The sequence below is a fragment of the Bacillus rossius genome, chromosome 1 (assembly GCF_032445375.1).
Source record: "Bacillus rossius redtenbacheri isolate Brsri chromosome 1, Brsri_v3, whole genome shotgun sequence".
NCBI classification, from domain to species: domain Eukaryota; kingdom Metazoa; phylum Arthropoda; class Insecta; order Phasmatodea; family Bacillidae; genus Bacillus; species Bacillus rossius.
Window position 1 is genome coordinate 85,365,222 of NC_086330.1, and position 25,037 is coordinate 85,390,258.

Below are 25,037 nucleotides of genomic sequence, written 5' to 3' on the forward strand. Positions count from 1 at the left end.
ATTTTAATAAACTAACAATATTGTATGTAATTAATAAACCAAACAAATTACATGATAACAAAAATTAACATTTCTATAAATTTTTATTAAGCCTTTGACTTCTACACAACAACAAAGTGTGTGGTAACAAAAAACATTACATGTAATAAAATAATAATCAGTCAAATTCACATTTCTTACAGTCAACAACTCAATATTTTACATTTATTATTTTTTTAGAATCGCGAAAATACGATCGAAGAAATAACAAAGCCTCCAATGTTTGGTCACCCAGTCTGCTTCTTAATTAGGTATGTCTGCTGCTGCCGAGGAAGTGCGTTTGGGCTCGATTGAAGTTGGCGGATTGTTAATAAATACTTATAAGCTAGTTCCAGATAAAAGCTTGTGAACAATAAGTAAATGACTTCCAAATGTAGTACATAACCATTATTTTAGTTCATTTATTCTAATTAATCAAGTAAACGAATAGATAATGCTACTTTCGCGATGCAAACCGCAGATTTTTTGACACCTTTTCACTCACAACGTCACAATTCTCACACTTTCTCTGTTTGCTGGTGGCAAAAGCGACTAAAATCAGCTGTTAAAACACGACGGCGGACAAGAAAGTCAAAGTGACAGTAACATATAAAATGAGTGCGTATCACTCGAAAATTTTTCGTTTTATTATGTTTTTTCTTCTTTTTTTTTTACAATCACGAAAGTCCCGGGTTTTAATAAATTTCTATCCCGAGACCGTCGGGACTGTAAATGGGCCCGGGGGTCTCCGTGGACGCGCGCGAGAGCCAGCGAGGTGTGCCTCGCAGCACGGCTCGTCCCAGAGTGTGGTCGCCCTGGCAGAGGTCTGTACCGGGAGACTGTTGCTCGCGCATCCATGATGTGGGCTGTTTGCAGGTACTCCAGTCGAGGTCGGCATCACCATGTACGTGCTGAGTATCAGCTCCCTCTCTGAAGTGCAAATGGTACTCACGAATTTCTGCTCATCATATATAACAACTTTTTTTTAACTGATTTTCGTTATTGGAGCGTTCAATTTAACATTATGGATTGAATCCAGCCATTTTTTTTTTCATTATTTGTGCTCCAAATTATTAAACTTTTCATTTTTTTTTTTAAGTTATTGTTTTGAAGTGCGAGGATTGTTGCAAGTTTCGACATGTATTTTAGCTGGTCCTCTTCTCCTTCTCTTCCTAGTGTCGACTAACTGAGCATGGTCCCTTGGACGTGAGTTCTTAGCGCTGGCATCGCCTCCATCCACGCCACTCAGCGATTTGCGCGCGCATCACTGAGCCTGGCTGGATTCTGGCGATCTCGCCTGCTGTGTACAAAGCTCCATAGCTCCTGTTCATTCGTTTCTGTGAACGTTAATTTTTTTTTTCGTTTCTGTTGCCACAGTACAGACTGTCAGCGAGAAGGCCGCGGTAGGCAGCGAGCATGGGGCTGCTCTGTCCGCCCTGCTTCCTGTGGTCAGTCCTTAGGGCATACCGCCAGCCAGTGTGTGTCTCCCGCCAGCTCTCACTGAGTCTGTCTCGGCTTGCAGGTCGCGCGGCCCGCCTGCGACTGTGTGTTCTTGTCGTGTGTCTGCGTGTGAGTGACAGAAACCTCTTACCGTGTTCTTCTTCAGGCGCAGAACAACATGTCGCCGCAGAAGAAGCTTCGGGAAATGTGAACTATGTGTGCACATTTACAGATATGAACATTCATTTATTTTGCACTATGATACAATATAACACCCCGATAATTATATGTCTTATGAATGGCCTTGCAATTGCATTTCGTTTGTATGTAGATATTCTTTGTATTCGTTACAATCCACCGTTACCGTGGAACGTAACCCCAAATCTGAAGAATCACAAGAAATTAGAACTTATGCTCTACAACATTTACTCCTATTAATGCTTTTAATCTTACAAGTAAATTTACTTACGTGAATTACATATTTTCTCCATATAATTAAACTTCTATTTTTTACTGGGAATAATGGTTAGTTGTGAAGTGGTTTTTAAAAAAACTGTTGTAGTAACGGTGATTTTAACACCACGAACAATGGGGAATTGGGAGCACCTTCCGCACGCCATCCCTAGCACCTGATGTGTCACGTGGTCGATACTCTCGGCGGACACAGAGACAAACTGGACGCAACCAGTAGTTCGCAGTTGTGAATGACGTGAAGCAGTGATCTCCCTAGCGGAGGTCATGTAGGCGTTGTCTCCAGTTTGTCTGCAGTCAGCAGAGTTTTCCAGACAGGAAAGTATGGGCTTGTCAGCCAGTCCCCTGAAGCCACGCCCACAGCTCGGAATGGGCCAGTGCTAAATGTAGATTGTACTATATTCCAGGTCCACCAGTCGAAGTGGGAGTGACCATGTACGTCCTTAGCATCAGCTCGGTGTCTGAAGTGCTAATGGTACATCCCTTCTCGTCTCCACGGATTGATCATACATGTTTGCTCTCAACCTATTTTCGTTTTGATTTACATTATCATTCACGATCGAACCTTGCCTCGATATGCAAACAAGTCAAACTTCCTCAAAACACGGAAGCAAACCATTGATACTTCCCTTGGAAGATCGCCCTTTGCTGTATGCAACCACCACAATGATAATTTAATTTAGTTTTTTGAGTCATTGTAAAGTAGTTTTTAAATAGAAATTAAATATTGGCCCACCTGCGCGTGCGCATTATGCAAAAGAGTTTGATAACTTTTGAGAAGACAGTTTTTAATTCTTAGCATATTTTTACATGTGGTTATTAGTCAAAATTCTATGGTTTTTATTTTGAAACATTTTAAAGCAGTATGTAAGCGTTTCATGTGATGGTTGCATGACATTTCGAACCAAAAATTCACATGATACCTCTTGTGTCACGCTGAGTCACGTAGTGTTTGTTACAGAGGTAGCAAATGTTTGTGAAATAAAAAATGTACTTTAATTAAGAAAAAAACAAAAGTTTCAAAGTAGTAAATATTTTAGTGTTAACGAAGAGTTTTATCAGCGATAGAAAACTCTGCTTTAAAATTTATGTATTTGTTCTGTCTAAAAGTATATGTAATAATTACATAACACACCTAGTGGGCAATTATATCAGGAGTAACTGAAGACTGCATTATTATTTATTATTGTAATTATAAATAACTTACAAAGTAATAATTGTTCTAATGGATGTTTGCCAGTAAACACCTGAAAAAATTGAAATATATAGGAAGTAATAACTTTAAGATAATGAAGGACTGTCAATTTAACAAATAAAAACTATCTTTATACAACTAGTGGCTCTATATTATAAAACTCGTTTCAAATCAAAGACCTTTTAAGGTTTTCTTCCTTTACTACTTGCAAATTAACGTAAATTTTCTCCAAAATTTTTATCACTGGCTTTGCCAACCTATAGGACTATTATAATTACTAATTAATTACTTATCCTTAAAATTCTCAGTTCCCATCCCAGTAAAGAACATTTTCACCACATAACAATAGATGCAAAGTTCTTTGCATTGTTTTATTCATCGTGAATCAAACAATTTTTTTTTTTTAAACTTACGTAATGTTTCTGAAATGCGGTGATAAGTAAATTTTTATGCTTTAAAATGATCAGCATTATTTGAGATGATCATAATTATCGTGTTCGTTTAAAAGTTCCCAAAATACAAAAATACATTAAGTTCTACGTTGAGAGAGGTGATATTGGTAGTTGATAATCTACCTGCTGTTATTTTAATTGTTTATATAAGTGATAAATTCAGCCCAACTCGCATTTTGTATTATATGTACCAAAATGCATGCACAAATGGTATAAATAAACGTGCGTCACACCTGAGAAAGGTAGCTCTTATTACTAAAACATAACATAGACTTAACATGTCTTCGGGTGTTGTCTATATGTTATAACTGGCTCGTACAGTGTCATAAACCTTGGAGGATACTAGTTTCTGTGGAGGAATTATGATGCTAAACTTTCCAGTCGTAGCACAGGTTTTAAGGTTCGCACTATACGGTGATGTCTATGAGACAGAAAATTTTAACACCTCCTCTTTGGTGACACATAAACTGACTAGTGCTTAAGTCAGCAGGATAACAAGTATATGCTGTTTTCACAGCTTCAATTTCGCAGAAAATCGTTCCTAATGGTTTGAATATATTGTTCAATGAAGAACAAGGAAAACATTTTCCTAGAATTCTAAGGACTTGGTGTGACATAGAGGTTCCTCATTCCCTTGTCTGGTCCTCACAGCTGGAGAAAATTAATGTACTCGTTTCTTCCCCACAGCTGATTGTTTACCAAGGGAACTGTACAGCGTTCCTGGATGAATGACCTATTGGTACTCTGAATGCATGGCACTGTTTAAGCCTGTTGGTTAACTGCCCATGGTGTACAATGTACTGCAGTAGCTCTCATCAGCTGTCATGACCAAGTTTATTTGTTAGACAACCTCCTCTGTCCCAATTCTTCCTCCGAAAGGACCGTTGGATAATGCATGCCCGTCAGGTCTGTCGCCCCCGGGTCGACAGTCCACCTGGGCACTTGGCTACCAGGCACTTCATTTGTATTACTGTGTTCGTAGTGGTTTGTATTTGTTTTCTGTGTGTACATTCAGTTCCATCTACAATGGAACCGTCTCGAACCCCTTCCCCCTGGTTTACACACATCAGCTCTGTTTGGTATCTTGCCGGAATAGAAGCATCCCACGTGAGGTTTAGCACTGCCGTGAGTGAATGATGGCCTGCTCGCGGGTGTTCCACTTGATCTGGAACTGAGTGTACACGTGTACAACCAGGTGAAGGGCCCTTGAGCGGTGTGAGCGTCACATGAGGACGTGGCAGCCGGTGGAGGGGGGACGGGTACGAGACAAGTGTTCGCCGTACTCGATGTGTTGGCTCAGCTGGCGCCGGGCGGTCCGCTGAGGGCTCGCCGCGCGCTGCCGGCCCGGGCAGCTCGCCCGCCAGCCGTCAGCGGGCCGGCCCGAGCGAGGGACTAACCACTGTGACTCGTGTCAGTTGTGCCCAGAGAATGGCCTCGTCATGATCCACTGTGTTCCGTGTGCGTGCATGCTTTGTGCTTGGCGCTGTGACGCAACGCTTACCCCTCGCCCTTCTTTTACGAAACCTCTCTGTGTGCGCATGTGCGCATGCTTGCCACTGCTTTCTGCCGCTTCTCTTACCTTTTTATTTATACGCAAATTGTAACCTTGTACTCTTTACATTTCCTTATATAGATTGCCAGTAATAAGATGGGATTTTAGCAATACTTGGTTCTGAAACCATGTTTAAAGTATTGTAAAGTTGTCTAAACTCACTGTACGCAATTAATTTCACATTTGCGATTTTTCGTTAATGTATACAACCCTACTGTCAAAAGCATATCCACACATATTTTAACTGAATGTTAATCTGTAGTTTATGAAGACTAAAATAGAATAAGCATAATTTACTGATAAGCATATGAACTTATTTTGTGTGACTCTTTTTACTTCTTGTGAAAACCATTGCTCACTCAGTCACTTTGTTGCTTTTTAATAATGAAGGTGATTTGCAAACGTTTCATCGAATATGTCAGGAGAACGATGTAATAATTTGTAGCTATTTTCAGCTCTGTTTGGTGGGTCACATCAGTAGGCTAGTGTTAACAACCGCCATACGTGTTGAGGGAGAATATTATCATGGATGTGTTACCCAAACCTTCGCAATATTTCTGTCACATTGAACATTCTTCCATTCCATAGCCATGCACAGCAACATTTGGTCACCAATTAACGAAAAACAATGCTCTCCTCACTTAGTCACAAAACACTCATCAGCCAAAATGTTTGAACAGCTAGCTTGAATTAAGAGCGGCATGTATTAATTCCAAACATCCAAATAAATAAAATTCATGCACACAAATGTTTGGCAAGAATACCAAATATACACTGCCTACCATATACGAATTTGACATTAAAACATTTTATTTCTTGGTTTGGATGTAGTAGTATGTGTATCTTCTGAAAATCATCCATGGAGTCATCTCTGTAGACAATGTGCTATTTTTCACTCACTGGACTATTGTCCAAAAAAGTGTTCTACTTATTGCAATTTTTTTTCTTGGACAGTCGATTATATATATCAACCGCATGTCTATGGAGAGGTTTTCAATTCTGGCCCATATATTGAGTACAAGCTTAAGCTATATTATTTAATGCTATTATGCAAACAAGAGCAATGTCTTATCGATCAATAAGAAAATTAAATAACTGCATAGTTTACTGGATACTTATATTTCAATTACCATGGTTTACAACACAACTTAAAGAATTACAATAAAATACGAAGAAATAAAGATTCTAGCAATCATACAAATTAAGGTCGACATTGTTTAATCTTTACAATGTAATGATCCTTGATTTGTCCTATCGTATTTTGGAGCTATGATAGTAGGATTTTTCAAACTTTGTGTTACGTTTCTTTTCTTTATTTGTTGTTTCTCTTACCCTTTGCTTTATTATTAACAAATGAGATTGACTGTTCACATGAGTGAATTTGTTATAAATCATTTTGACAACGAACATCATTTTATAGTTGTTATTATTTTCATTTTATGTTTCTAAGTAATATAAATCTCTTGTCAGTATGCTTTTGTTGTGAGCTTTTTTTTCCTGTTGTTTAGTACATATTACAATTTTTTTTGGAAGACAAATTTTTAGTCTCTATTTATGTGGTTACTATGTTCTTCGACGATTCCCAACTCTTTGCTGTTTTGTTCTGACAGTAGTTTTTCAACTTTTGGTATCTTTTATCTTTCACCTTCTTTATTTACTAGCATCTGGAAATGAAAAAAATTCAATTTATTTTTATAAAGTTGTCACTCACAATATTGTTGTTTAACTGTAAGGACACCTCACAATAACGAATTAAAATGTATCGGAACGTGTTGGCGAAACATAAATTTGAAAAATTCTTGGATAAATGAATAAATTGATTATTTTGTACACATTTGCTGGACCAGTGACCGTGGTAATGGAAGAACGGTACCGAAGCGAACTATGCGAAGCAGTTTGTAGGAGGCGAAAGACGTTGCCAGCTGAGAGATGAGTGTAGTGCAGTGTAGTCAGGTACGGTAGGGTTCGGGGACGGCGTCAGTCCGCCAATCACAGTGCTCGCCATGCCCATGCCACACCCCCTCACGCCGAGGGCTCACGGTGATGTTCTCTCCCCAGCAGCGCCCAGAAGATCCTCGGCTGCCCTCCGCCGGGTCGGGCCAAGCACCTCCTCGCCTGAGCAGCGTGGGTGCCGCGACTCCTGCGGGCTGCGGCGTCCGCAAATTCTCCACCACACCACACCACCACACCACCCCACCACCACACCACCACACCACACCTCCGCACCCTCACTCGCCGCTAAGCTAGGCTCTTGAAATCCCTGCCCAGCTTCTTACCCTAGCAAGTTGCGCAGACGTGGATGCGAATACTTACTTCTTCATAAGACTCGAGGTGACAAACTAGGAGTCAGCCACGGCTTCCTGATAATGTGCACTGAATACTCCTGGGAAGCCATTTTAAAACTGAGACGAGCTGCTTGCACTTGTGAGTTCAGAGTTTTATCAGCCTCGCTCCGTGGATGCAATAGAGTACCATTAGTGTGCAGGGATGAAGTTCTGTATTGAGCTGAGTTGAGAGACGTTGCTGGAAGCTGAGTGTTCACATAAGTATACTTGTGGACACAGTGTATGCTTTACTCCCACCAAACTGTCACCGAGCCTCCTCTCACAATGCTGATTCCCGAAGTTTACTCGAGTAGCAATCGAAACTTGCATCACAGTTAGTTGGAAAAAAAGGTAGAAGTGTCTTTGTAATATTACCAAGAGACCTTACCCAGAGTAATTACGATTTATGTGTTCTTATTTACAAATTCTCTTTTAAAATGGTTAAAACCTGCTTTTTAAAGATCGATTTCAATTAATTTAATTTATGTTTTAAAATATCAACAGTGGTATACTTATTCTTCTTCTCTTCGTGTAATTAACTCAGAATAACATATGTGCAGCAACACACGCGTGCTGTCCCTGCCGACCAAATGCACACCAAGTTTAACATGTGCGAAGCATTAGTGGAGTCCACGAACTAACTCAGTGCATTTATTCCCAGCTCCTGAAACTGAAACTGTGTTCATTTAAGAAACGCAGGCCTGTTTGTTAAAATAAAAAGTAACGTATCCCATAACTTGAGCTAGCTCTTCTCTAATGCAATGGAAAAACGCGTTGTTAACCCTCAATGTCGCCAACGCTCGAGTTGTCTCATAGGATCGAGAGCGCTCTTAGTGAGCAGGGATTTCTTCCAATGCTTAAAAGAGCTCTGGCTCGCGCGGCTGTTCTGTGCCAACACGAATCCACGTGCACCTTCATCCGACACGTGTGTTGCTTCCCGCCCACACGTGCTACATGCCACAGGCCCTCGACCGCAGGTAACACCGGCCGCTGTGTGCGTGTGGAAGAGCGCTGCTTGCAGCCACGCCCTGGGGCTTGTCTGTCCCTGGGCAGTCACATGCTGACCTCGTCCACGTGTCTGCTGCTTGCCAGCACTGTGGTGAGAACACTCCCCGCACACACTCCCTCACTCTCACCTCTTCCAGACACTCTGTTGCTCGGCAGTCCTCACTCGAGGAGTTCCACCACGCTCTTGCTTCTTCTTACACGTCCCACGTGACCTACCAAACAACTGCTATTTTTACTTGTTTGTTTCTCCGTAGCCATCGTCGACACAGTGATCAGCCAAGAAGCGGTGTCTACTCCACTGACTTTACATTCGGGACACCAACGAGAGTTAGACGAGTCGGGCCAGTCTGCAACCTCAACCCCTTGATGGCGCCACCTGCATGCTGCATGCAACCTGACGAGCGCAGTGCGCGACCCTGCATTTCTGCATGTGTGTTGTCTATGGATCCTGGACTGTTGTGGTGCCGTGTGGTTGTGTTTTTCCCCGCGGGAGGCAGCACTGTCGCACCGCTCCGAGAGCCGTGCTGGGCCGCGCTCGGTCGTCTGCCTCGAAGTGCCTTATTACACCGCAGGCCTGCCAACTGTGTGCGTGCTGCTTAACCAGAGTAACGTGTTACTAGTGGGAAACCATGTCCTCTATGAAGCTATAGCGTCATTTGGCTGCAAGTAACAATTCATCATTGCGTAATTATGTTTATCGAACTAAAAATGGTTAATGGTATATGTTGAATCAGTTTCTTTGGAAACCAAATGCTTCTACGAATATTGCCAACTAACAGCACAGGTTGACAAAACATGTATCGCGGATTCCTTTTATAAATATGTGTGCCTGTAACAATTATTAACATTATACTAAATGGTGGGTTACCTTTCGCAATTATTAATTTCTGCAGATAGTTATTGCAGTGGATTGACACGCCAAAACTGTTGCCTGGTTCAACTTCTAAGGTTTCGAGATATTTGGTACCGGGAAATGCATGTACAAATTTTACTTGTGTAATGGAAATAACGCTTGATATCCTAACTGCCACCAGTTCTTCACGCAGCAGTAACCGTGCACTTGACTGGCCGACACCGCATCCTGGATGCGCAGCACGGCGAGAGATCCTGGTGAGCTGGGGTCAGCTCGCTGCTGCTGCCATCTGGTGCTGCAGTTGCGACTCAGCCCGAGTGGCAGGCCCGCGCCATTGTTCGGTTGGAGCCACGTTTATAGCGCTCAGTGATTATTCCTCACAGGAATAAGACGTGTTAAGACCGGCTCTCGGGGGCGGCAGAGGCGGGCGTCGCCCTGGGGACTCCGACCCGCGCCCTGACGATGTCCTCTGTGCACAGGACTTCACCCTCGACTTCTACTTCCGCCAGTTCTGGACGGATCCGCGACTGGCCTTCCGCAAGCGCCCCGGCGTCGAGACGCTGTCCGTCGGCTCCGAATTCATCAAGAACATCTGGGTGCCCGACACGTTCTTCGTCAACGAAAAGAAGTCCTACTTCCACATCGCGACCACCAGCAACGAGTTCATCCGCGTCCACCACTCGGGTAGCATCACGAGGAGCATCCGGTGCGTGGCCAATCAGCACTCGGCAGGCCGGGGTCTCCCCCTCCCACTCCTCATGGTCGCTCGCCCCCGCGGTCATTCCGGCGGATACCACTGCATCATGATACCACTGCATTATGATACCATTGCATTAAATACACAGGTTGTATACACATGCGATAACACTTTTTTTTTTCAAATAATGCCTAGAGGGCAAACAAAATAGTTTTACTAGAAGTTAAAAATGTATAAATTTAGGAAAAATAATTAATTTTCTTCCTTTAATATTAATGTTTTATATAAATAAATCTAAAATTATTTAAAATGTAACTTATTGAAAGCTTACATTTAGATTTAACTTTATCTTGAATTTCTCATCTCATTATCAAAATTTGATCATTTTACTTTCTATACCTAGGAAAATGATTCTTGATTTTAAGAAACCCTGTTTGAAACGATGAACTCGGAAATTGCAACACTTACAAAGAAACGCTGCCTCAGCACAGCGGGTGTGAATGCAACATCCCTCATCTTCACATCATACACCACTTATCACAGCCCTGGGAGGGTAGTGGTTCGCTACAAGCTTGGTTCTTCATGCAGTGGTCAGCATGCTGACTTTTGACATTAGGTTCACGAGTTCGTGTCTCATATTTGATGAGGGTGTGTGTAAGTTTGCAGAAGAATATTTTACCATTCAGAAATACAATGCAGTTCATAATTTACTAGACAACTGCTATAGGAACCGCCGTAATGTAATCATAATAATAAACATATTGTTATTTAATGCTTAGTATAATTAATAATTGTTAGGGACAAGATTTAATGGTTTTATTTTTAATCGTTTTAATTTCGTTTATAAAACAAGAGATTCCGGTGTTATTGTTTTTATTTATTTTTATATAATGTTTTTATTAATTTATAAAGTAAATTATTCAACAAATATGAAACTAAAATATGTTTAATACTTTTTTCACCAAAATATTCTTATTTTGATTGACACTTGATGCACTAATACTGTAAGATCAATAGTAATAAGCATGTCTATAACAGAAATATTCAGAAAAATAAAACTATATCAGCAAATTTTTGTCTGTTAGAAACATGTGCCACAATTGATATAAAAATGTGTTACTTATATAAGTGATGCAAGATTAATTAATTTTTTTCCACTCCATTAGGTCATTCATTCATTATGAATAAATTACATTCAATGAATTTTCCATTATAAAATGTCAATTTTTCTGTAATTAGAGTGGTGCTTTGTTATATTTCTTATTGATTTCATGATTTTAGTTACATTCGGTGCTAAATAGTGTATTAACTTGCTTTTCAGTGTTATGTGTTGTATAGAAATGCTTTGTGGTGTTATTTCAATTTTATTGCAACTCACCATATAATCTTGTCCCTATTAAGTAAAAAAAAAAATAATAATTTTCCAGCACAGTTCTGGTGTATTTCATTTTAACTGTTTTGTAAAAATGTTTTTGGTAAGTATCAATTCTCACTATTCGGCATGCGGGTCAACAAGCGAGCTATAAATCACATTGGGATCTCATTCAACACGACTGGTGCTAGATCCGCGCCATGCCTTTCGGACTTAAATGCGCACCAGCCACATTTCAAGCCATGATGTCTATAGTATTGGATAGCTATATCGGGCAGTTTGCCATTGCCTACCTTGACGACGTCACAGTGTTTTATGAGACCTGGGAATACCACTGCCGCCACCTAGCATTAGTGTTGGAGAGATTAGCAATCCCCCACCTGACAGCCAACCCGAAGAAATGTCACATCGGGACACATGAGGTCTCCGAAAACACTGTGACGTCGTCAAGGTAGTCAATGGCAAACTGCCCAATATACGCCTCCAACACTCTAGTCATTGTGGCTGTAATGTGTCTGATGAGCATTTAAGTCCGAAAGGCATAGCGCGGAACTGAACCGAGGCATGGCAGACAGTGACCTACTCAGAACCTACAACAGTGTTGCCACATAACAACCACCTCAACGTTGCCACATAGCAAGAACCAGAGTGTTTTACATCATGAGAAAAAAGGCCTCCTTCTGATTGACTTCATGCTTCCTGGCACCACAATTAATGTCCACGCATACTGCTAAGACGCTTAGCCGGTCGATGGGGGGGGGGGGGGGGGGGGGCGAATGGTCCTGACTCCTCCCTTCCTGAATTAAAAAAAATAAAGACTGAATTAGAAAATTACAGTAACTTAGCTGTATAAGGTTATAGAGAGATTATTTATAAGAATACTATAACCTTACTGGGTTATAATAACGTATATTCCTCGCTATTACAGACCGACATGTCTCACACACAGAAGCGACACGTATTGTATTTGCAAGTGGTCTATATTACGTGTTACTGTAAGTATATTTTTCATACAATCTTGATATGTGTGTTTCATTTATTTAATAACAACAATATATATAATTTTGGGGGGTTGTTTTAACGACATCATCAAACAATGGTCTTGAAAACAAAGCATTAGAAACAATTAAATACAAACCAAAATTTAAATTAAAAGGTTTCTTTGAACTAAGTTCTAAAATTTTACTATTCCCTAGAGTTTTTAGTGTGCAACATTTTTTTAAATTCAATTATTAAAAAAAACTCAATCGTAATAAAATAATATAATGGTCATACTGGGCCTCCTCATTCACAAAATCCTGGCTACGGCACTGATTGCGGGACTTGGAGCCATCTTAGATGGACTGACGAGCGGAGTCTGCTAGCTTCGTCCTCGCACGGCGCTTCAAACCAAACCACTACCTACTCAACATTTTCAAATGGCAAGTTTTTGACCATCCGCCATACAGCCCAGATCTCGCACCCAGCGATTTCCACTTATTTTTTCGTCTGAAGAAACATATTGCAGGGCAAAACTTCCACGGCTACGATGAAACAGAAACTTAAATTAAAATGTGGTTTCGTCAACAGATGTTTACAAAATAAATGGTTATGGTAACCATGGTCGTTGCAGCGTTCACTTCTTAAACCAAGCCCTCGGTTGGCAAGATAAAACTTCATAAAAACATAAAATTCATTAACAGTAAATAAAATATTACAAACATCTCAACTTGGTCGATAGTATCAACAGTAATTATTACAAATGGTTATCACACGTTTCTCGCAAAACATTTTATCTGACTCAAATGTGACTTGTTTGAAAATAAATCGTTTTCTGGCTCTACGGGATCCACTGTTACAAATGCCGAAATGGTTATATCTTAAAAGTACCACTGTATGGCTTTACCAGTTTTGACTATACATAATCTACATTTTTGATGGGCATTACATATCTAAAAACTACAAGGTAATTCGTTTTGTACTTGTTAGGGTTCCGAGAACCTAGTTTGTACCTTGCTTTCTGCAAAGGTTCTAGAGTTAGTTGCTTAACATTTCCAAACAGTCGAGGATCGTAAAACTTACACAATCGTGGAAAATGTTCTATAATTTAAGAAATGGTGAAACAGTTCCCTACTAACACAAGATCATTGAGAGAGTGCCTGGTAGCACACTGTTTTACAGAACTCAGGGCTACATTAAAAAATATATTAATTATTCTTAACCCACTTCTATGTTTCTCATTGTGAAAAATCTAAGCAGCAGATTTTAACAGATTTGTAAAACATTTAGCTAGGTTAAAAAAAGTTAGTAAGGTGACATAAACACTTGCTTTACTCCTCAAACAAAACTCGTATCCTTTACCTGTTATCTATGGCAATAGAAAGTCTAAAACTAGCCTTTTTGTGGCAGAAAAAATATTCCCTACTTTCTCCTCAAGAGCATCTTTATGTCCATGGGTAACAGAAAAACAAATATGGACGACTGGTTTCCTTACAAGTGCGAGGGAGGGATTAAAAATATCCAAATATATATTTTTGCTAAAGACAAACAGGTATCTCGACACAATATTCTCCAACTTACTATTTTGAGGCTGTTTCCCTAACTGACAATCCGGGTATTCCTTAACATGTCCGTCCATCTCATTGCTTAGTATGGGCCAGTAAAAATCCTCAGAATTATTTTTGAGTAATCTCCTTACCTATGTGAACACCAAATTGAGAATTATGGAAATGCAGAAGGAACAACAAACTTGTCTATACCTTTCTTGGCTTCCAAAAACTCAAAGGTTCACGGGTCAGGCGAGTGAAACTGATACACTCGCTGAGTGAGTATTCTGTTCCTGCCCTGCGCTTGTCCTGTATGTGTGGCCTTGCTGCTATCAAATGGGTGAAATATAACTAAAGTGTCGTGTAAAAATTGAGTTATAATCAAAAAAAGAGTAACCAATAGAGTCTTCACTGCTTCCCAACATGTGTTACCTCATGGCATTAATGGTCTGATAAAAGTTGTATTAAAAATTATCAAAACATTTACCATATTTATAAATAAAAATTTAATAAAAACATTCCAAAATCTCCTTTGTTAATAACACCCCATAATTCAAAACAAGTCAGTAAAATAAATAAATAAAGCATATTAAAAGAAAACTTGATATAATTAACTGTGTGCCCATATTGTATTGTGTTTTATCATAAATGCATTATCAGCTGCTTAGTACAAATGCACCTATACAAATCGCTTGCCATTTTTCCTTGCACTTTCGTTACAGTTCCACAGCTAATGTGAGTTTAAATTTAGGGCTAACCACTGCAGCAAATCATTAAGATTGTAGAGTCCTACTAAGTGTTTCACCTACTGAAGATCATAAGTACGGTCCGAAAGGAAAGTTCATTGATTGTTTATCTTGCACTCCACGCAAAATACGAAAATGATGTGCTAGCTACGTTGCAACAGTGACTAAAATATAGTTGGGTTCACTCGTTAGGCGGAGCACCACAGCAATATATACGAGCGCACAATCTGCGTTACTAGCAGTCTGAAGCGCGGCGCGCCCCACGACTCGCTCTGCTTGTCAGTGCTTGCATGTGCGTCCGTCCGAGGAGGATCGCTCGTCCCACCGCTGTCCGTCCACTGCACCTCGCTCCCTCTGACGTCACGCCACGACATGCCTTCGCACACGGCATGCCAACTCGAACATTACTATTCCCAAACACGTCATATTCTTAACAATAATTTTTAATGCTTCAAATAGACAATAACTACAAAAAGCGATAAATACTTACCAGCGAAAATAGGTAATAAATACAGGTTGCCACCTGCAGATACTCTCATCATTATAATAATTTAAATATAAAATGACTTCAAATCATAATAAATACTTACAAACGAATCTCAAAACAAATACCTTTGTTTTTTTACCACTTTAAAATTTTCTCTTTTCTTCCCTAGTAGCTTCAGTTTACCTTTCTGAAATTTTAATTCCAGATTCAGGAATGTTGTGAAGAATTTGATACGTTTTAACAATGTTTACTACCCTTTCGGTATTTACCTTCAATGCAAACTCAATTAAACATTCTTATGGGATAATACATCCACGTCACGGTATTATTTACCTTTCACAAGTTGATTTGAAATCAGAAGCTAGTTAAACACTTCGTCATATGTTTCCTAACTACCTATTGGGGAGTGAACAGCCATGCAAGAGCTTGGTTATCAGTGCAAAGATCGAATTTATCATGTTCTAAATATGTGGAGAACATCTCCATCCCAAATACACACGATAATTCCCTACTTTTTATAACTGCTTAAATATATATTATTATTTTTTTAGGTTTTTACTGTCACATGCCACAGGTTTTTAAATATTCTTTTTCTCCCTCTAGCAAAACATTGTCTACATCTGTTGATGAGGCATCTACTATAAGTGCGAAACAGTATCAAAACCAAAGGGTGAGAGACAGCCGGTTTGAGGGCCTGGATTTAATATATATTTATTTATGTTTGAGTGTGGTTAAGAAGGCACACTACTTTGCACAACCATCTACGAATTTAGAAAAAAAATATATCCTTATCCCTTATGAAACAATGAAACCTAGTAAATTTGTTTTTTTTTTTTTGTTAATAATTTAGTTCAGTCATTCCTTTAAATTTTATTCAAAATTCTTATTGAAAGCCCATATATCGTTCAGAAAACAAATAATGGTTAAATAATCTGTTCCTAAAAGTCATACTAAAAATATGAGATGAACATTGTTCCCTAAAGTTTATTTCAAATTAAATTGTTCCCATTGAAAGTGACCCCACAGGGTGACAAAGACAATGGTATTTTTTTAATCTATCTTCCAAGATATAGTGATGGAATGCTAATGTTAAGACTATAAAAACTGAAATACTTAGCTTCTTTTAGATACTGAAATAAAAACTCAACATTAAGTGTCGTTTAATTCCAGTTTGACCTTGAGACTTAGTCATTTATAGTCTACTAGCGACCCGCCCCGGCTTCGCACGGGTGCAATGCTGATACTAAATATACTACAGAATGTCTTTATATACCGGCCCCCCGGCCGGTACCGCCGCAACCGCTTTGTCCCTGCATTTTAAATCTGTAATATCTTCGAAAAAATTCATTTATATTGCATGCTATAAAGGGCCACATTGATCTATATTAAATGCACAATGTATTTAAGGTACTTAATTGGATAAGGATTAATGCTGTATTGCTTAAAATCGATTCGTAAATAAGCCATTATTTCTCGTAAAAAGTAAAGGATAAAAAAAGGTTATTGTGAGTTATCCTTAAAAGATAGACATATACCATCTCGGACTTTTTTGAAGACCTTTTTAGGGTGTACAATACTGTAGTACATTATTTTGATCTATCTCGTAGGGTTCAGCCAGCGCTTACAATGTAAGCGCAAAAAATGTATTTATTTACATCACATTAGAAACCTATTAAATTATCAGTGTTTCTCTATTATATTATGAATGTATATTACACATGAACCTTCCTCTTGAATCACTCTATCTATTAAAAAAACGCATAAAAATCCGTTGTGTAGTTTTAACGATCTAAGCATACATAGGAACAGACAGACAGCGGGAAGCGACTTGGTTTTATACTATGTAGTGATTAACAACCTAAATTTCACTTTTCTGTCTGTATTAAAAAATGCAAGAGAATCATTAAGTATCAGGGTATGCTTAATTACCCCTCTGGACTATTCATACTCATTGATACTTCAAAGCCTTCAATTCATTGAGGAACATTGATATTGGCTGTGTTCAACTGGTTCGTCATTTTTCAATTGGATCTCATGAGGTAATAATTTACATTTACCTAAAGTATCAGATATGTCATCCCCAAAATCTGAGATTGACTTAACTAAGTCTTATTTTGTAACTCAAATAAAGCATCAATCACACCTATCACGTTTGTAAACGTGTGTACTTTTTTTTTAATTTATCAGTACCTTATTCCCTATATTTATCTGGAATTATCGATCTAACAAATTTTAATGGCTTTACATTTACATTATAAAATTGCCCTCGTATCTTTTAAAAATTTATCCCAAAGCCTATGTCACATACTAGTTTAGATATTATTAAGAATCACGCTTCTGTGAGAATTTGGCAATTTTTCATGTTTTCGGAAACATAATCTTACTACACATCCCTTTCAATTTGCTGGCTCCAGTATCCATACAACTAGCTACAGCTTCCTTCCCAGTGTTCAATTTTACCCAGAAATTTCTGTTTTGTTACTTTTTAATTTTCAAGAAATGTTCATCCTCAGTTTTTCTATTTTGAGATTTTCTCCGACCATTTTTTATGTGCTCTTTTTCCAACACTTAAAACATTCTTCGTAATATCTGATTTTGTATGGACAATTACAAGCAAAATAAACTTTTTTCCCACAACGAAAATAGGCAATGCCATGCCTCCCAGGTTTTGTCAGAAATATCTCCCTGTCACTGCTTTGCCCTCCTCTTTAACAAAATATCGCTGTGTACCATGCATGACGTTTTCTACTTCTACTGCACTGTTTTTTAAATCGTTGACTTACTTGGAAAAGTCTAGTAGGTACATTGTGACTTAACAAGAGAAATTATATGTTACTTTACCTGACCTCCGCACCAATTTCTATTATTAAAGCCTTATTTAATTTTTTTAGTTTCTTTCATCACGATGTTGATAGTGCCTCGCGAAAGAATTTTTCAAATCATGTCTAAACTTTCTGGGACCCAAATATTCCCAAAGCCTTCCTTTCAACAGTTACCACCTTTCCCCTAGGCTTAATCCCTTTAACAAAAGATCTAATGGAAAACCTGAACACTTAGACAATATTACCTGAATTAAATAAGGGTCAAATTTAAATAACATGGTTCCCTTCAGTTTGCTCCACTCTAAACATACATTTTCATATGTTTAAATACCTTCACTGTGATACATTGTTAAAAGCGGTTTTTGACAACTTGGCGTTCAATTTTGTATCTACTGGAACCAAATCTTCTGTCACCAAACCTTCTACCATGCCAGCCTGCCCCCACGAATTCAAGAAAATAGTTTTTATTTCTTTAATGTGTCAATGTCCACCTGAATAGTTTTAATACCACAATCTATCAGGTTTAACAGGAACGTCTTCTTCGTGAAATTTCAGACCCATTTTTCACCATATTGAAACAAATGAAAAAAGTGTTATCACTATAAGGAGCAGTCTTGTGCGGACTAAAAAAAGCGTATAAATTAATAACATATGTTACTATCAAAATACACCATAAATTAATATGACAATTGTTTACTTACATCAAAATTTCAATTTATGATTTACATCCCAGTATTTTCTTTTTCTTATGGCAATTGGTTTACTCAAAGTGTTATCACCATATTTTTTTCTGAGCATGATACATTTACGTTTACTTTTAAATTTTCTTAATATAATGGATGTATACAAATATGCTTTGATTTTATAAAGAAAAAATACAAGATATTAAAAATACAAAATAAGTTTAATAATAATTTCACAAAAAACCTATCCCAAAAAAATCATACTTATTTCTGACTAAACAAAGTCATTAAAATTATAATTCGAAAAATACATAAATATAAATATTTTTTTTGTGGATCGTAAATGTGCTGTGTGTCTTTAAAGAACAATAAAAGAGGTAAATATGAACATATCTCCCCCCCCCCTTTTTTTACTACCAAAACACCTTCCTATGATAAGAATATGCGTGCACAAGTTCATAAAGTCACTATGATTTGGAACAGCTAACAGAAGTCTCGGCCTTACTGTTTAAACTCCATAGCTGCACACATCTGAAGCCTCCCTCCTTGACCCACCTTGTAGCCATGTATTTCTCTTGACAAGCCAAAAACAAAAGTACAGCAAAAAAAAAAAACATAAAGAAAAATATGGAGAGCCCATAATGACAAATAACTAACACAATATGATTAGAGATAGAAAAAACAATGTTATAGAATTTAACAAAACAAATTCACACACGTTACTAAAAACATACCTGTATAATTTTGACGACTTTGTCGGTACAGAGGTCTTTCTGAGATTGGTTTGTTCCCTAAACTTTACAAACGAATGTAGTAGAGTTGCAGATACAGAATGATTACGTAACGCACAGTGTTAAATAACGAATAAAATTTAATACATACAAAATATAAAATCAGGAAACTAAAATAGTATTATGTGTTACATATAAATGGATAGTGAGGAATTTATTACACATTCGGTATACAAATGGATATTCCATTTCATTGTTTGTATAACTGTCGGTTATGTAATACATCTAAGTGTGGAGATAATTTTACCGCTATAGACTTACAAAAATACAAATCTTAATTTTGTACTAAATAAAATTATTCATACATCTTATTTCTTTTTAATTTTACTGTCTGGGTACACAAATCAGATCTCAATGTATAAACTGCTGAAAATAGTATACATTAAAATGATTTCATTGTTGTGTGGTAGCTATAATTAACAATGATTTTAAACTCAGTGGTGTGATTTTCCAGTTTGACCATCACCGCATCTTGTCCCATGAATCTGCAATATTTCCCCATGGACAGACAACTCTGCCACATTGAGATTGAGAGCTGTAAGTATACTACATGCAGTTCATGCACAAATTAATCTAAGAATATTTATTGGATATTGCAAAAGATATCATTCTAATTTATTTAAAGCTTAAGGATACAATATACTTTAAAGTGCTTGAATGCTCAAACTTTATAAGTTTTCACAATATTCAGGCGAAGACCTTGAACGCAAACTTACAATATTATGTACTTACAAAAATGTATAAAACCTGAGCATCATGCTAGCTTGTAAGCAGTCAAAGATAATAAGCACTGTTTATAATTTCTAACTTTATATTTACTGTCAAATACATCACTCAATAAAGCATGATCCTGATGCTATAGGCTTGATAAGTAGCATATATTTTAAATAATTTTAAGTACTCTCTTCAATGAATTTTGAGCTGTTATTTGTAAAATTATTTTGCTCTAGATATTATAAAGTATAGTAGACTAAATCATGCTGTAACAGCTGAGCTAATCTCTGGCAGTGAGTCAGCTGACCAAGTAGTAAAGCGATGCACACAACCATCGCTAAGGCATGAGCATTTTGTGAATGGATTATAGTCATAGAGTTGTGTTCAAGATCTATCGTTACTTTTAGCACATGATTACGAAAGAGTGATAAAGTCCAAACATTAACAGATGGATAAACTGTAAAGTCTTGTACTTTGGGTATTTGTGTATTAGTACTTGGTACTGTAAATAATGTAGAGTAATACAATACCCTGATTGTGTACACTGTAAATTCTCCTACCAAAGTTGTGTTTCTGTTTGATTAATTTCGGTCTGTCCTCCTCACAAACAGCACTGAGCGTCGTGCCCTGGCCGAGGAGGAACTGATGCCAACATTACAGACAACTCTTCTCAAACTGCTGCACCAAATATACCTACCGTACAATCATTATTTGTGGCGCACCACGCACCAGCAATACTCTCTTGTCTTTCAAACTAGTGCCATCTTCTGTTTGTTTCTTGTAACTACTTGAGTATTGGAAAGACAGTGTTGTGGTCAGATCCGGAAAAACAAGCCGAAACTTGCCAAGGATAAGTACTCTCTCTCACGGCAGAGAGCTGAACCTGCATTGTGCATCTAACACTGACTCCTCTCCCACCCGCTGAGATCTGCAGGCAGCTGTGCCTGCTAGCTGATCCTCCCAGACTCTCCTTGACAGCCTAGCATGACCGTTACTTATACTTTGTTTACGCTTGGCATGCACCTTCTCTTCCAGCTTCCAGCCGCTGCACGCCTCGGTAGAGAGCTTGTTAGACTGCTGACTCCACCCACTGCCCAGCCTCCCTGCTGAGTGGACTGCATGCCGTACTTCCTCCGTGCATGTACCTTGTGTGATCCCGTAGCAACATCTGCACTCTCGCTTGTGCTTCTTCAAAATGTTGAATGAACACCGCAATAGAGTTTTTACATACTATTGAATAATTTATCATGTTGATTCCCATTGATCATTAATGAATGAATATTTGATTCCAACCCTCACATCTAGTAATATGTTTCTTACTGTATGATTATTTTAAAGTAGTTGTATGTTAGAGTATCTACTATGAAGTCAAGCTTTTGATATTTTATACTTTTTAATGATATTTCCTTCAATGATTCTTTTTGAGATGTCAATAGATTTTCCATTATTATTATTATTGTTGCTCCAATCTTAGATGTAATGTTAATGTTACATGATCCCTTATATTAAACTTTCATAGTCCCCATTCTTTTGTTTGTCTGTCACTCACAGTTGGATACACAATGCGCGATATTCGGTACAAATGGAACGAGGGCACGAAATCAGTTTTTATCTCCAACGAAGTTCAGCTGCCACAGTTCCGCGTGCTTGGGCACAGGCAGAGGGCGACCGAAATTAACCTATCCACAGGTACTGGATCATCCAGCCAGTGGCATACAGTGAAAGTGAGAGTGAGTGAGAGTGTGAGAGTGCGAGCACAGCGCTGCCGGAGAGCATCACGTGTCGTGGTAACGGCGCCATCTTGCAGCAGCTGGTCTCAAGTGCGACATGACTTTCCCTCCTTCCAGGCCTACCCACTTTGCCTTCACATCCACACTTGGTCCCTAATCGCTCTGCTTCATGTCCACACTTAGTCCCTACTCAATCTGCCTTCATGACCACACATGGTCCCCACACACTCTGCCTTCGTGTTCACATTAGTCCCTATTCACTCTGCCTTCATATACACACTTGGTCCCTACTCACTCTGCCTTCATGTCCACATTAGTCCCTACTCACTCTGACTTTATGTACACACTTGGTCCCTATTCACTCTACTTTATATCCACACATACTCCCTACTCACTCTGCCTTCATGTCCACACTTGGTCCCCACACACTCTGCTTCATGTCCACCTTAGTCCTTACTCACTCTGCCTTCATGTCCACATTAGTCCCTATTTGCTCTGCCTACATTTCCACACTTTGTCCTTACTTACTCTGCCTTCATGTCCCCAATTGGTCCCTACTCACGCTGCCTCTATGTCCACACTTAGTCTCTACTTACTCTGCATTTATGTCCACACCTGGTACCTACTCCTAGATGTTCCCTTTCTTTTGTAACATTATTGCCATCTTTCTTCTGTTTATCAGAATTTTCTTTACTAGTTTAATATGTTGATTTGTGCTCTCTATCAAAAAACGTGGCACTACATACTTTTTTCTTAGTTATTTTACTAATAATTATTCACAACTCGTCACCAATAAGACTGCTAACATGCTCCAGCTTAAATTGTATACATTCGCTAAAGGAGGTAATGTACCCACCCTTGGAAAATCGGAAATTTAGGAAAGCCAATACAACTATCAGAAAACAAATGGAAGTTTCGCTTATAACAAGATGGGTCTGCGGTTACATGTGTCCTTTCGCAGGACTCATTTTTCGAGAGATCTCTCCAAATCGCTTCAAGGTACGCACTACAGCCACACTCATATTATTTCATCGCTTTTATATTTTGTAAACATTCAATTTAGAATATCATATTATTGCATTAATCACTTCGGAAGAATATTTATGGTTTATCATTCATTCCTAAAAGTAACCTGAGGGTCTCTAACTACGCAGTTGGATGGCCCTACCTCTCGACAGACATGCTTTGCTCCCAAACAAACCCGTTCCAGCTACGACACCCCTCAGACGTTTGCCTGTGATGACGACTGTGACCGCTTCTGGAAGGTGGATGCTGTCGCAAGTGTGGTAGATCAACTAGTGAGAAATCATTCACTCGGCTATTTCTGAACAACATGTCCACGCGCGTCTGCTGCCTCCAGCTTGGATTAAACTATCCTCGGTTACCAAACTAGGTGGTTGCCCACGAGCATTGCAGTTGTTGATGGCTGTGCCTGCATCAACCCAGCCTCACTTGAGACTCGCTCGGGGTTGCTGCAGTGCATCGGGGCGCAGCGTGTTGTATAGTCCCGGCCGCAGCTCGTTGCCCACAGACACGAACCCGCGACCCGGCAGCGCGCCCAAGCGACACCTGCACAGTGACTTGTTTGTCCCTCAGTTGGTTATACTATGCGGGACATCCGCTATAAGTGGAACGAGGGACCCAACTCTGTGGGCGTGTCCAACGAGGTGTCACTCCCTCAGTTCAAAGTGTTGGGACACCGTCAGAGAGCTATGGAGATAAGTCTGACCACAGGTACCGCCTGCTTCATTATCTAAAACCACCCCATGTCCAATTGTTAGTGTTGTGAGAAGCTCATAGTGTTCCGTGTAAATGATTAAAGCAAGCAGTTTTACATGTGCCTCTTCACGGAGAAAAGTTCAGTACTCTAGGAGGTTACAGCACAAATACGTTCGAAAACTCTCATTATACCCATTGTCTGTTTGTGGGTGTAAACTTGTGTAAACAGGGAAACAATTGTCATCGTAAATGTTTTAATTTAAACTTAATATGTACAGGTTAAGTACTTTTTTAAATTTAAAAATAAAATAATTAGTTTCTGATATTTACAAACTTCTGTTTTATTGCACATTATTAATAGTGTCTTAAAACACTTAATTTTTCTCTGTAATGGTCACGTATTTTCACGCAAAATTTTACATCCAAAAATTAGTGTTGTTTCGCTATTTACTGTTGTTCACAAAGTTGCTGTTCGCGGCCAAATAGTCACAGATGTATGTGCGTTCAAAGCTGAACAAAAGAAAGAATTCTGTGATATTACCTTCTAAGTAATGTAACTCTTCTCTCAAACTATGTTGTGTGAATACCATTGCAAATTGTTAAACTTGAATGAAACCATCAAATGGTTTATTCCATAGCTTACTTTGAATGTCCGCTTTAGTTTAACGAAAATGTATTCAGTTTTTGATATTAAGTGTGTATATTTTACAGTAGTATTACTTTTAATGACTCCTGACGCAAGGTTTTGGGGAACTTGCATTAGTGTGAGAGCAATGTTGAAGGTAATTATATTGTCAAGTATCAGTCACTATATATGATATGATGTTCAAGTAGCAGTCACTATAAGTGATATGGTGTTCAAGTAGCAATTACTATAAGTGATACAATGTTCACGTATCAGTCACTATAAGTGATATGATGTTCAAGTAAGAGTCACTATAAGTGATATGATGCTCAAGTAACACTCACTATAAGTGAAAGTGTTTGTGTGTTTTTATGTTAAAACTTTTATTTATAAAATTTAGTATTTATTTAATATAGTATAGTTCATTTTTCACAGAAAAAATGTCATATCTTTTATCTAAGATTCGCTCTAAAACTGATCAAGTAAATTTAGAGTCATATGACGATCAGTATATTAGAGTAGTTTCCATTTCTAAATTATTCAACTTTACTATGCTATACCCATCATGTCTTATATTCAAATATCAATCTCTTTTCCCTTGCTTCACTATTAATGAATAATAACGACACGATTGATTTCTTATGTTGTGACAACGAGAACATCTTCTTGGGTCCCACTCATATGTAAAAGTCAGCAATCACTGGGTAATTTAACGAGAACTTTCACTGATGGAAACGTTCCTGATGGACAGTGCGAAACAACTAGCGATACAAGTGATCAAGGTTTCTAAACGTGGCGAGTAAATGGGGTTAA

General features: G+C 38.5%; 1 protein-coding gene across 6 annotated transcripts in view; it reads left to right on the forward strand.

Annotated features, from left to right (window-relative positions):
- LOC134538825 (gamma-aminobutyric acid receptor subunit beta) overlaps nucleotides 1-25,037 on the forward strand; it is a 299,365-nt gene that overhangs the window by 187,890 nt on the left and 86,438 nt on the right. For 3 of the 6 annotated variants that reach the window (XM_063380343.1, XM_063380352.1, XM_063380367.1), the window contains exons 3-6: nucleotides 895-962; nucleotides 9,793-10,019; nucleotides 19,891-19,973; nucleotides 23,477-23,614. In XM_063380343.1, the coding sequence (XP_063236413.1) occupies nucleotides 895-962; nucleotides 9,793-10,019; nucleotides 19,891-19,973; nucleotides 23,477-23,614 (516 nt within the window). Of the gene's footprint in view, nucleotides 1-894; nucleotides 963-2,336; nucleotides 2,405-9,792; nucleotides 10,020-19,890; nucleotides 19,974-21,701; nucleotides 21,840-23,476; nucleotides 23,615-25,037 lie in introns of all 6 variants that reach the window. The other 3 variants (XM_063380386.1, XM_063380360.1, XM_063380379.1) reach the window with 3 other exon arrangements.